At 39.8% G+C, this 14,972-nt stretch overlaps 1 protein-coding gene across 1 annotated transcript; it reads right to left on the reverse strand.

Annotated features, from left to right (window-relative positions):
• Positions 1-1,127: 1,127 nt before the first annotated feature.
• On the reverse strand, positions 1,128-3,485 carry LOC125211496 (cell wall integrity/stress response component). Its single transcript, XM_048111323.2, has 5 exons — positions 3,263-3,485; positions 2,568-2,686; positions 2,021-2,078; positions 1,818-1,895; positions 1,128-1,485 (listed from the first exon to the last, which is right to left on the reverse strand). The coding sequence occupies exons 1-5, from the start codon at positions 3,426-3,428 to the stop codon at positions 1,292-1,294; spliced, it is 615 nt and encodes a 204-aa protein (XP_047967280.1). The 5' UTR covers positions 3,429-3,485; the 3' UTR covers positions 1,128-1,291.
• Between the last annotated feature and the right edge of the window lie 11,487 nt (positions 3,486-14,972).

Here is a 14,972-nt window from a genome sequence, read left to right on the forward strand (position 1 = left end):
CCTGCGCCGCCGATGACATGCACCTCATCAGTACCTTTATTCAATCAAAACATTAGCTTATATAGATTACAACAGTGAGCCCGATAGAGTCACTTCGATGAATTATAGCAGTAACCACGAAGAATTACGATGAACCAGAACAGTGACTTCCTTTATATACAACAGGAACTTTTGTGTATCAGGACAGTAACCTGGCATTTTCGCCCCTCGGACGACCTCGGATGCCCAAAATACATCGCCGGTCATGGCATTGCCATGAGTATCGGTAGTAGGCACGTTCCGCAACTCGCGACCGAATTTGAGCACAATCCGACACCTTTGACGCCGTCGTCGTTTTGGCTTCACGTTCACTCTCATTATTCCAAATATAAATAAAATCTTTTTATTTTACAATTTTATTAAAAAATATAAAATGACATTTTAGTAAAAAAGTTTATTAATCTAATCTAAACTCTAAATCTAAAACCTCAAAACTTCTCTTTTCTCTTTTATATATGTATAGATATTAAATATGAAAATGATGGGAAGCATTAAGGTGTCACCATAGTTAGAGTGACAACGTACCACCAATCTCGTGCTACCACGTGGCACGCTATCCAGCAATATCATAGTAAGCGTTTTAGATGGATTTCTACAGATTGCATGATACTCCTACGTGGATTGTTGTGCGGAGTGCCGAGTATTGTTGTATTAGCTATACAACAAAATAACGGTATAAAAAAGCAATTTGTCTATATATACACTACAACTGAAACATTCTATGCCTATACAACAATACTTAACAATCTACACAGCAATCCACCTATTACTATCTTGCAATCTCTAAACGCATACTAAATGAGTATTGCTGGATATGCCTCTAATATTGCTGAATTACATGCCACATGGCAGCACGAGATTGGTGGTACGTTATCACTTTAAAAAGGGTTGTCATCTTAAATAAATCTAAAAATGATAGTTAACATATAAATCTAAAAATAGGAGAGTATATATATCCCCATTTCAAAGTTTCGAACAAAAATACCTTTTAACCAAATTGCTACGAGCTCAGACACCCTAATATACAAGTACTCAATTCCTCGTATTCTCTGACATATAAGAAGTTGATAGAAGAAATATACACATAATTCAAAACATAAACAAGCTCTGTTATAACATAATTTATTCCTCCATAGTAGTTTGATAAGTGGATTTAGTAGTTGGTTGATTAAATCAAAAGGGCATGAAAAACAATTTCTCATAACTCAGTCACATTCCGGAACTCAAAACTACCTTCCACGGCCAAAAATTATTATAGAGGCAAAAGCAAGACCGGGCAAGGGATGAACTCCGCTAAAAGATTTGCGTCGACATGTTTGGAGTGGATGGCCTCCATGCTCAAAACCACCAGATCCATATTCATTTCATCAGCAACCTCTCCGATGATTGCAGTCGGCTTGTTTCCTCCTCCAAGTCGCTCTAACAGTTTGAATTCTTGGAAACCCCCTGTATTGTTTGTTGATAAACAAGTCAACCAACATTTCTTTATCCAACTGAAATGTATGAACTCAACAATACTACTCCCTCCGTCCCATTAAATATGCAACATTTGGGAATCGACACGGGATTTTATGTAGTGTTTTTGTGTGTTAATGAAGAGAGAGTAAAGTAAGAGAGGTGAAAAATTGTTTCCATTTTAGGAAACGTTTCATTTTTCAATGGGACAATCCAAAAATGAAAACGTTTCATTTTTAATGGGACAAAGGGAGTACAATATATTATCAAACAACAAAGTTCTCAAGAAATAAAATTTCATATGAACCTATGGACAATTTTACCTTCAGCTAAATGCCAGCGAATACTAGCTAGTTGAGTATCATGCTCCGACAATGTTTCCTTCTCCTTTTCATCGATAACTGCAAACAACATTAAGTTCCATATTTCTTGAATCCGTCTGAAGCATGTAAGTTCTCCCCCCAACTACATCCCACCAGTTAGTTTTGCAGAAATTTACAAGAGAAAGGTGGAGTGTTGACCATACCTACAACTGTTACTTCAGCCCCATATTTCTTTGCCAGAGCAGCAATTGTCGATGTTGCCTATTGAAGCAATGCTAGTTCTATAAGTATAACCACAAATACATAGGCGAATCACAAGGTAAGCACTAAGCGATAAATATAGCTTTATCCAACAATCTGTAGCCAGCAGAATGGGTCTCTAACCTGTATACATTTGCTCGATGTCGTACATACATAGTAATAGTAGAGATGTTGAACTAATGATTTTTTTTTTCCTTTTACATAGTAAAAGTAAGGAGTTCAAAAATAGAATCTGAAGCTGGGATTTCAGAGAGCACAAGCACATGACTTTGATACTGGTTGATAATGAGTGACAAAAGACTATACTACCATGCTAGGAAAAGTAAATAAAAATTTGGGGGCAAACCTGTTGCAACTTATTACTCCATTTAACAAGGATTTTCTACAGTTCAACAGGTTGCTAGAGACCTCCAAGTCTACACCAACTTACCATGGCAACCATAATATGCAATTAAGTTTCTCCCAGAACAAAACAAAAAAGGATCATACCTGCTTTGTACCGTCTGTAAGATAAGGGTTACGGTCTATGACTGGAAGGAGCAACTGCTTGAATTCAGTAAAGGTATATGCAAGAGGAATGGCTTCTGCTTCGTTTGGTTTAGATTTCACTGGAAGGAGAAAAGATGCAAGAAATCTTCAGAAATTGAAACACATGCTCACAAACTGAGAATTTGAACTCATTATGGGTATTGCAACATGCTACTCCATTTTCTTGAGAGAAAAATAAATCCTTAGTTAGTGATAACTATCAAGATTCAAAATCACAAAATCAAATTCCAAATAATAGGCTTAATTAACCAAACTTCACCACACTCGTATAGTCCGAATATGAAAAATGAAATGAAATTAACCTCACCTCCTATTCAGCTTACTCCTTTTAAGCTTTTGTAGTTACCCTAAACTAGTAGTGTTGTGCTGTGTTGTAATGATGCACTTCCGATTCTTAACTATATGATCGAGTAGAGAACTTATTTGACATATTCAAGAAGCAATTTTCCCAGTTCATAAGAAATCACAAATAAGAGTCAATAATAGTTCCACAAATGCTTGATCAAAAACTAGAAATTATCTAATTGGAAGCATCCACAACAGAAACTATCATCAACAACTTAGGAGGGATGTCCACAACAGCATAGTTCAAATTTCAAATGCCCTCTTAAATTTGTAAAATTGAGTCAAATCACCTCGAAGCAGGGATGCAGGGGAGGGTGGGAGAGGAAAGCAGAAATTGCGTCGCCGCAAAGGTGAGTAGGAGAGAGCCGGAAGGGGTGGTGTGAGAAGAGACGCAGCGGTGAAGAGGGGGTCTGCAGTCTGCAGCGGAAGTGCAAGCGAGCAACGCGAGACGGCCATTGAAGAAGAAGATTCAGGAAAGTGCTATCAAGATTTTGTTATATGTACTCTATTATTTTCGAAAAGTCTGATGCTTTTAATATAAAATCAAATTTATTCCTTCCTTCGTCCGAGTCATATTTTATTTTCAAAATTAATATAAAAACTTGACCTCATGATCCACTAAATTTTTTAAAATAAAAATAATATAATTTCATATTTTTTCTCTCTCTTACTTTATTCTCTTACTTTATTCTATCTATTTAACTCATAAGAACATCTCCAACAGTACTGCAAAACTTAAAATACAGTAGGAAAATACCTCCAACAGTACTGCAAAACAAATCCTATTATAAGTTTTTGATGAAAAAATACCTATCTTTAGGTTTACACTAAAATTATACTAAAAAACTTTTTAGATTTTGATTTATTGCATTCAAGTCCAAATCATTATATATTTATGAAATGAACAAGGAAAGGTAGAGAAATGAAAATGCAAGAAGAAAAGGAATGGAGAAAAAACTTACAGTAATTCAGTAAAACACGCAGACATCAGGTTGGAGAAGAAGATAACAAATAAAAACCTAAATAATTCTATTAATATTATTTAATTATTGATTAGTGGGCTGGCCCATTTCTTTATACACGTTTTTTTATAAAATTAATTCAAAAGCAAGACTGAAAATCTAAAATATGATTAAGAATATAAAAATATAAAGACACAACCTAATCAAAATAAAAATATGCATAAAAAGAAACGTGACCTAAATAAAATAAGATTAAGAAGATACAATAAACTTAAAAGTTATATTAATAAGCTAAATACGAAAAAAAATAGAAAGATTAATAATTAAAATTATACGTTTTTTAATTATATTATATTTATGTAATAAATAATAAATTTTATATATAGTCATATTAATTAATAAGTCTTATTATGTTATTTAATAGTATAATTTAATTTAATCAAAGTTATTGACAAATTGCTATGGGGTTGTGTGCAATTTAGATAAAATATTAAATATGATCGCAAAAGTATAAAAAGTAAGTGAGTGGAGAATATTCTTTTTTGTTTAAGTTTAGTGTAAATGGTTGGAGTAAAATCAATATTTAGTGTGATATTTACACTAAAATAGGTTTGAGTTTAGTGTAATGGTTGGAAATGGTCTAAATTAACACTACATAAAATTTTGTGCCAAAAAATAAATATTTCATATTTAAGTAGGACAGATTAAAAAAATGATTCATTTTAACTTGACATGAGACTTTTAAAATAATTCAATTTTATAAAAGAAAATAAATTAAAAAAAATTAGTGGAATATAGAGACTAATTTTAATGTAGTGTTATACTTCCTCCATCCCATAAAAGATGTTTCACTTACTTTTTAATTTCTCCCACTAAAAAATAATGTTTTTATTTTTGAAAAAAAAATCTCTTACATTAATGTAAAAATTATATTTTTTCTCTTGAGCACCTATGATGGTGACCACATCTGCTGGCATGTGATGTTTGGACATAGAATCGAGTCCTTGTAAATGGGCAAAGCCAGGTGCTCTTATTCTACGACAGTAGGGACGATTGCTCCATTACTGACCAGAAAGACACCAAATTCTCCTTTAGGTGCTTCAATTGCGGTATAGGTAGAAGAAGCGGGTACGAAAAACCCTTCTGTATAAGGTTCGAAATGGTGAATTGAGGTAGAGTAGACCGATGAACCTGTAAAGTCATTTGGCCTGCTATTGAAAGAAAAAGCTTGCATCTGCTCCCTCTATTATATAACCGGCCCATCTCTCTCCAAACCAAACGTGGTAGTTTCCCATCATAGGGCTTTCTATCTATAGATTGAGCCATTACCAAGGAGCTAATTCGTTCAGAACTCAGTTGACTCCTTCTATAGATAGATAAGGCGGAGCGTCCTTGGTTCAGCATTATAGCACATAGGGCTTCGGCCCTACTACAGCGCGAAAGGACCGACCCGGGCCTGTCTAGGAGAAAGCACTTCTTACTCTCATGGCAATGTATGCATCCTTCTGATGAATAAAGTTAGCGCATGATGTTGATTGAGTCGTTCTCTTATCCCTTATCATAGTCAATACTTTTAGAGTGATCCGTCGTTTTATTTTGAGTGGGGAACAAGAGTGCGGGAAGGGGGTGCCTCCCAGCCAGGGGGCAGATCGAATCGGAGTTTCCTTAGGTAGCCACCGACCTACAGTTGTCCATAAACTTCTGTGCTTGGTGGAGAAGAAGCGACAAGATATGCCTTATCTGCAAGATGAAAAAATTACTATCGTAATGCATGACTACTTAATAGGAGGAGGGCGGGCTGGGTATTCGTTCACTTGCAGCAATGAATTGAATCAGGCCTTTCTCTTTAGGCTTGCGTGGATTGGCTCGGATGCTGGGCTTACAGGTGTGGGAGCGATCCTGTTCAGGGAAGACTATGATGGCGCCTCGCATATGGGTAGAAAGAGGGAGCTTACGCCCCGACGATGTGGCCTCCAATCGCTCTTTTTAGTGGGGAGGGAGCGAGACCAAGCCGAGCCACTGGGAGAGTAAGCCCTTCCCACGTGTCAAGTTGAATAAATTATTACAACTCAATTGGAGAGATCAACCAGCGCCTTTGATTTCACTGACGACATAGAAAGAAGTGCTCTATCAACAATGCCTTTAGCGGCAGGTGCTTTAACCGCTTAGCTGCACGTGCACTACAGTTATTCCCTGATCCCATTCAAAGCCCCTTCTGGATGTTCTCCTTTTCTATTGCCTATGATTGGGCGTTCTATTGATTGGTTCTAGCTCCAAAGAAGATATACATGGAACTATGTCGACTTACGTACGTCTCGTTGACTAAACATGGTTGATTCTTCTGTTGATTCTGATTTGCCAGTTGCCTGTTGAGGCTCAATTGCTAGATTTCTTTTTGTTGTGCAAAAGCATGTTTTTTTTAATCGACGCACAAAGAAAATATTTTATTGCAAATGAATAAGATATTGAGGAATTGTCGTCCATACGTAAAATTATAATTATTGATACGGGTCTTTTCCACAGAAAAGGAGAATCTTGTGTTACAGTAAGCATGAAGGAACTGGCAGCGGAAGCGTTTCGAATTTCATAATTTAATAATTAATCGAACAAATAAATCACATAATAATTAGATCTATTTAGCAGATTATTTAGACAAAATCTATTCGCGTAATTCTCACATGTATCATGCTCATAACTTGAATTAATCATGCTTTAAGTATATTGAAACCTAAAACATGCTTTTCTACGGAGCAGAAATAATACCTTATTAATGTTCCAAAGAATTGATGATGGCTAGCAACTTCTCCACGTGACGCTTTGAATACTAGACCACGGATCTTCTCTATGGTTCCCGAACTGTACTCCAATATCAGTGTGGGCTGATCTCACCGGAATACTAGGACTTAAATAAAGAAGACAGAAATTCTACTCATCGGAGGAGAGGAAAAATCGTCCAACTCCAATAGGTGGGGAGACGAAAATTTTAGTAAAAATAAATAATGTTGTATATATTTATGTCTCATTTATTCTTCTATTTATATTAAGTTCCTTTTGGGCCCGGACATGGATCTATGGAAGGTTTTGGATATGGGCTCATTCAATTTACTTTTTACTAATTAAATTGAACCCACAATTCAATATAAGCTTTAATTGGAATATTACGAGCAGCCACTACAGAAGTAACTCCTCTCTGCACTATATCTCTAATGATATGATACTTCCTCTCTATGTGCTTGCTCGCTTTATGAGCCCGTGGTTCCCTCGAATTCGCCACAGCACCAAAATTGTCACAATAAATGGTGATGCTCTTGGGCATATTCGTAACCACACCTAAGTCCAGAAGGAAGTTCTTAAGCCATACAGCCTCTTTTGCAGCCTCCGAAGCGGCCACATATTCGGCTTCCATGGTAGAGTCTGCAATGCATTTCTGTTTTACACTCTTCCAAATTAAAGCACCACCTCCTAAGGTAAACACATATCCGGAAGTTGATTTCCTCGAATCTACATCAGCTTGAAAGTTTGAATCTGTATATCCTAAAGGACAGAGCTCGGCTGCATTGTAAACTAGAACATAGTCCTTAGTCCGGTTAAGGTACTTGAGTATGTTCTTTACGGCAGTCCAATGTGCCTAGCCCGGATTTGATTGATATCTTGCTACCATGCCAACAGCAAAACAAATATCAAGTCTAGTACAAAGCATAGCATACATGAGACTACCAACAGCCGAGGCATATGGTATCCTTCTCATCTCTGCTATCTCAAGCGTCTTTGGACACATCTCTTGAGATAAATGGATGCCGTGTCTAAAAGGTAAGAAACCTTTCTTGGCATCTTGCATGCTAAAGCGTCTAAGTACTGTATCGATGTAAGATTCTTGGGATAAGCACAATGTTCTCTTTGCACGGTTGCGAAGAACCTTGATACCGAGAATGTGTCCCGCATCACCCATATCTTTCATCTCAAACTGGCTGGACAACCAAGTTCGTACTGATGAAAACATCTTTTTATTGTTTCCAATTAGAAGAATGTCATCTACATATAAAACTAAGAACACAACATTTCCTTTTTCAACCTTCTTGTAGACGCAGCTTTCATTAGGGCATTTTTCGAATCCAACTTTTGAACAGTTTGATCAAAACACTGGTTCTATGATCTAGATGCTTGCTTGAGGCCATAAATGGCTTTCTTAAGCTTCCAAACCATGTGTTCCTTGCCCTTTACCACATAACCTTCGGGTTGTTCCATATAGATGGTCTCCTCAAGACTCCCGTTTAAAAACGCAGTCTTAACGTCCATCTGCCATACTTCCCAATCCATGTAAGCTGCTATAGACAAAAGGATACGGATCGATTTGAGCATGGCTACTGGGGAGAAGGTCTCATCGTAATCAATGTCTTACCTTTGGGTATACCCCTTTTCCACTAGTCTTACCTTAAAGACTTTAACTCGTCCATCAGGTCCACGTTTACGTTTGTATATCCACTTGCTCCCAATGACAGTACAGCCTTCGGGTAGGATAGACAAATCATAGACGTCTTTGTCTACCATTGATTGTAGTTCCAAATCCATTTCTTTTACTCATTTTCAATGATCGACATCTGTCTGCGTCTCTGCAAGATTCCAATGATCAAGTACATTGCTGTCCGAGGAGTGATCCATGCACTCTCCCAAACCAATATATCTTCCGGGCTCATGAGAGACCCTCCCACTGCGACGCGGCACTACAATATTTGGAGTAGTAGTTGAAATTTCTGGAATTGTTGATACACTAGGTACATGTTCTTCGTTAATGGAACTTGTGACTGAAGTTAGCTCTTCAAGAGCTACCTCACTGTTGGACTTATGATTCATTACAAAGTATTCCACTAAGAATGTGGCATGAGTGCTCACAATGACTTTCTTATCTCGGAGACTATAGAATTCATAAGCTTTCGATCCTCTAGGGTAACCTATAAACACACATACCTCTGTCCTAGATTCCAGCTTAGTTGGATCATTTTCTAATACATGAGCCGGACACCCCCACACTCTGAGATGTTCCAGATTGGGCTTACGCCCAGTCCACAACTCATATGGGGTAGTAGGAATTGATTTAGAAGGTAAATTGTCTAATATATGGCTCGCTGATAGCAAGGCATATCCCCAAAACGAAATTGGTAACCGTGCATAACTCATCATCGATCAGGCCATGTTTAACAAGGTCCTATTCCTTCTTTCAGCTACGCCATTCTGCTGGGGTGTGCCCGGCGCAGTCAGTTGGGATTGAATTCCCGACACTGATAAGTAGTCCAAAAACTCGGCACTTAGGTACTCGCCTCCGCGATCAGATCGCAGACATTTGATACTCTTGCCATGACGCGTCTCTACATAAGCCTTAAACTCCTTGAACTTGTCAAAAGTTTCATACTTGTAGCACATCAAATAGACATATCCAATTTTCGATAAGTCATCTATGAAGGTGATGAAATATCAAAAACCGCCCCTTGCCTCGGTTGACATCGGTCCACACACATTAGTATGAACGAGCTCAAGTACTTCCTTGGCCCTATTACCCTTTGACCTAAAATGTCTCTTAGTCATCTTGCCTTCTAAACAGGATTCACATTTTGAAAACGGTTGCTTGTCAAGACCTTTAATAAGATCTTGATCAACCATAGCATGGATCCTTCTTTCGTTGGCATGACCAAGTCTAAGGTGCCATAAGTACGTTTCATTAATTGAAATTGAAGGTTCTTTTCTTTTCTTTGAAACTTTCGATGTAGCATTGAGTTCGGATTTACGTTGATTAAACTGTGTAGAAGTGATTGTGTACAGATTGTTTTCCATGATACCTGACGGCCTAGGTTTTCTTCCCCTTGGTTTTCGTATGTGAATTGGAGTGTATCCAACTGATCAGGAAGAAATTCCCGACCCAGCTGAGTCGTTGGTACGATAACCGGGACCTGGCTTCAAACAAATTTCCTCAACCCACTTCTACTGATTAGTATAATAGAGGTAAGGGTCGATTCCCACAAGGATGGACACGTTTTGATAACTGCGGTGACTTTCCTAGATGTTTTGGTTAGCTACCACGCTTGGGTTGAGATTTTACCTAGACAGGAAATAACGGAGGTACTCTACTGACTAGTAGGCATAAAAATAACAGACATGTGGGGTGCTCGTGAAAATAAGGGACAAATTGTTTCAGAGACATATGAAGAGTAGACAGTTACTAAAAGAGGAAAATTAGACAACAAGGTATATCTGATGGCTGGGGGCTCTCTGACAGGTCTGGATAGTACATTTGAAAAGTAGGGAACAAAAGCAAAAGTAACTTAAAAGTAAAAGTGGTCCAATAAAGTTGATTTTGACGTTTTCTTCTTCACCAAGTATTAACAGAATTCAGATAAACACAAATACCATGACTGAACTTCAGATTCACAAATTCGAACTCAAGATCCATCGATTTAAATGCTCAAACTTAAATTAGACGGTGAAACTGCAACTTTACTTCTACTGACTGACATGCAAGGTGGTAATCACGGCGCAGAAAAGAAACTCATGCACGAAAACTTGACTAAACATGGCTACAACTTGAATCAACAACTCTCGATAAGAAAACACTTAGAAATTGAAAGCAATAACTAAATCTAACTTCCCTAGGCAGAATGAAGCAAACTCGAACCAAAGTGACATGCAAAATAGAAACTTCATAATGTAAATGTTGGAAAATAACAAAGTACTTCAAAAGAGCAACAACGATGAGTGTTTGCAAATAACTAACGACGAAAACAAGTAAACTTTAAACTAAGAAAGCGATTAAGATTGTTTTTGCCACTCCGGGCGATGATACTACTACGCTGCTACGATAACTGGCTGGAACGGCGGACTGATGACTTCTCTGGCAAACTCTTCGACGTCAAGTGACCAAGGCTGTGGCGAGGAACGAGAGGTAGGATAATGCTGAAGGACCGATCTTCTAGAGAAAATTCTACTAAGTGTGTTGAGAACCGAGAACTTCTAACCGAACTCTAAGGAACCAACTCTAAGTGTGATTGTCCGAACTCCTTCTCTTTCTCCAAGTGGCTTCTTTTATAGGGAGGCTTGCCCTTGCTTTTAGGGTAGACTTCTCCAGCATTTTGACCTTTTTGCCCTTGTCAATGATCATCCCAGCTATCCTCCTTCTCCATCTCGAGCCTTTTCTCTGGCATGCATCCTGGTCAGTATCGCACCTTTCTGGCGCCCTTTTCACTTGCGTCACCCGAATCGTCTCCTACTGACTTGGATCCTTTAATCCTGCACACTTAAGCAACTGTTTTGCAGATAATACATGCATTTCACGACATACTGACCAGTAACCAAGGCTTAGAATACGACTTATCAAACTGCTCACACTTACCACATGCTTGTCCTCAAGCGTGAAGACAAACAAAAAGAAATAAGTCGAATTCGAGCCTGGTTACTCCCCTGACCGACTATACCTAGCTAGACTCAAGACTCTGACGAAAAAAAAAAGAAAACAAAATAACGACACAAACACATAACACATATAGTTAACTTAAACACATAGAACAGGCTATATTTTCAACCACCCTTCCCCTCGAGATCAGGTGCAATCCGGCCTTAGGCAGCCTTGAACTTCCGCCGCCCCCCTTTTCTTCCCCAGTCAGTATATCTGCTTGTCAGGATCACCTAATCCTAGGCCAAACACTGGGTTCACTCAGTCACTCATTCCTCACAGGGGATGTTAGGACCGTTTTCTCTCAACGCTTAACCACAGATGTTTTAGACTCAGATCTCACATGCAGCTCCTGAAGGTCTTTAAGACTTGTAATGGGGCTAGTGGTTTGTAGTGTTTGGGGTAGTTGTCCCTAAGGATCTAGGGTTCAAAAACTAACTACTTATTTGATGAGGGAGAACTGTGTGCATTCGGGCTTCCGGCTAGGACTTCTTCTTCGGCTGGACAATTTCTGACATTGGCTTCCAACTGGTCAGTAGCTTCTTTGTGGCTTCGCCACCCTTATTCCTTCTTCCTCCTTTCTCTTTTTGTGGTTAAGTACCTGCCACCATTTTCATCAATTTTCCTTTCTGTGGCTTTGCCACCCTTATTCCTTCTTCTATTTTTTGGATCTGGAAACTTCAGATCGATTTTCTCCTTCTTTCTTTGTTTTTCTTTTCTTCAGCTGGCTCCTTTTGTATGTCCTCCTGGGCAGTTGCTTCCTTGCCTCATGCCTTGCACGCACACAGTTCCAGTGGCTGATGGGTTATTTTGGGGTATAAGTCAGGCTAGAAAATGGGGTTCTAAGGGTAGGTTTTTCTTTCCTCTTTTTTTTTTTTTTTTTTTTTTTCAAGGGGGGTTTCCTACTGCCTTCAGGGTTTGCTACACGCGGTCACCTTGCCCTAGACATCATGTGGTAGCCTCTCTTCTTTTTTTCAGTATTTAGTGGAAAGTAGTTCCACTTTGGGATTTCTAACTCACCTTTTAAGAGGGCTTTCGTGTCTGGCCTAAGGGATGAGTTTTTCCTTCATACTTGCATCATCTATACTGACTAGGGGTTTACTGGAGGGGGTGGTTTCTGTTTTCCGGCATGCCTTATCTCCCTCAATTCCCCCCACCGTCAGTTCGAGGCAGTTGAGTTTTAAGCCTATTCATAAAAAAATAACACATAATTCCTAGACCTAAACAAACCCCTAAAAAAAAACTAACATGCACTGACTCAAATAATACATATATACATGTCGTACTGGCCATTTGCTCCCCCCTCTCACTTCACAAGTGTCTGCCCCAGATACGGGCTGTGAAGTGAAAATTGGGAATGGCTAGTATGACAGACACACATTTATAACAAACACATATTATATCTAAAAACTTCTCACACTTAGACTATGCAATAGGCTAAGTGGGAGAGTTTCAGATATATAACTAGATTTATAAACAAAACAAAGCAAAATATTTACAAACATGAAATATAAACATATAAACTCCTCACACTTAGACTACGCAGTAGGCTAAGTGTGAGGTAACATGCCCACGACAAAACACAAAGAAAAAAAATATAATAAACATATGCACCAAAGTAGCAAACCCTTTACTTCTCACACTTAGACTATTAAATAGGCTAAGTGTTATGAATTGGGTTTGCATACAACTAAAACACATAAATCTACCTATTTAATAAAAGTACGAAAACATAAACAAAAGAAAAACTTAAAAATTAAAAAGAAAACTAACTGGTCAGTTGGGGGTGGTTCGGTCAGATGTTCCTCCTGCTCCTTCTTGGGGCAGGGTTCTGTGCAGGTGGGTCCGTTGGTTCTTCTTCAGTAGGTCCGGGTTGGTTGTCATCATCCTCTTGTTGTCCATCGCCGTCTTCTTCCTCAGGTCCGGTGGGTTCTTCTTCCTGTCCTCCATGTCCGCTTGTTCCAGCTCCACTGCTTTCTTATCCTCTTGCCAATTCCTTTAGTATGCTCTCCATTAGGGTTGTCAGCTTCGCCATCTCTGCCCGCGATTGTCTATTCTCCTCAGCCAGCTCAGTCACTGCCCGCTCCAGATTTTCTTGCCTCAGCCTCTGCGCTTGGTCGATCTAGGCAGCTTGCACCTCCTGGCCTTGTTGTGCCCTTCCTCCAGGGGCTTATCCCATTTGGTAGAATTGGGGTACTCCTTCTCTGTAGTATACCAAGTTGGTGCGGACGAAGAAGGGTATATCAAACAGGCCAGGAGCGTCGACCATGTACATTGGAGACAGGTCTTCTGCCTCTGTTATGATGATGTTGTTGCGCACGAAGGCTCCTAGTATGTGGCAGAGCGACAAGTTTCTGGCTGGGTAGGTGGCTATCAGGTGGCATTGGTAGGCTATCCAAAATCCCAAGTGCAGTTTTCTTCCACGCTTAGCGCACCATACCAAGTACAATTCGGTCATGGACGTTCTTGCAGCGGAGTTGCTCTGCCCCAGTAGGTTATAGCCTAAGTAGAGCTGCACTAATCTTAGCATGGAGTTGTTGAAGTGGGTGGATCTGGATTTGGTGGAGGCAAACTGGCCAGCATCGGGGTGGGTTAGCTCCTCCCAGGCTTCCAGGGGCTCAAATTCTATATGTCGCCTCGGTACCCCCCTCTCACGGCTTCTCCAGTCTGGTCCTATAGCCTCCTCCAGGCTACACATACCCAGTCGCATAGTCCACTCTATCAGACTCATGGACAATTCTCCACCGAATATCCTAAAGGAAATTGACACCTCGTCTAGGTCCGTAGTGAGTTGGAACCTAAACGTGGTGAAAAACTCCTTTTCTAATCTCACAGATATCTCCGGGTCCCTATTCTCTAACAGCCATTCAAAACCCAATGCTCCATACTGGCCAGGAAGGAATCACGAACAGACAACTCATCCAAAGAGGTTATGTGGAGTACCTTTCCGCACTTGACTTGCTTGCTACTGTCGTCCTTGTCGTCAAATGCGTCTTGAAGCTTTTTGGTGTCGTAATGCTTCATGTCCTCCATAAGCTCATCAGTGAGCGTTACCCTCCACCGTCGGTACACGATCCTCTCTATCGGAGGTGGTTGTCGGGGAGCTGCTGCTCATGATATTCTTCTCCTTCCAGAGAGATATCACTCTCCGAGTCAGATTCCTCGCTTGAAGTGTAGTCGCTGTCGCTTGATCTTCCTTTCTCTTCCGGCTCTCTGATCACTATGCTGGCATTGACAGTGCGCTGTTTCTTCATGACTTGTTTCTTCTTGACAGGGGCTTTTCCCTTCCTCTTCCTTTCTTGAATGTACTTAGTTTCCTCGATTTCCATTTCCTCTGCTTCTTCATCGGCTTGTGTTGAAATGTCCTCCTGGGCGGTAGGCTCGGCCACCATGCGGGCACTAGTATCACTTCTTGCTGCCTCCTCCCGACCTACTAACTCTGATGCGAGGTCCAGACCCTCAGCCACCTTGTCAGCATTCTCCTCCTGGTCAGTCGGCGTTGGTGATACTGTCCCTGTTGCCATTTGGGTGTCCTCCTGGCTAGCTTTCGAGGGCTCCTCCCCAGGTTTTGTAGGAGTAGTCTTCTCGTCTTCACTCGAA

This window comes from Salvia hispanica, chromosome 3 (assembly GCF_029641045.1).
Source record: "Salvia hispanica isolate PSC_SH4W2 chromosome 3, Shi_PSC_v1, whole genome shotgun sequence".
Classification (NCBI taxonomy): domain Eukaryota; kingdom Viridiplantae; phylum Streptophyta; class Magnoliopsida; order Lamiales; family Lamiaceae; genus Salvia; species Salvia hispanica.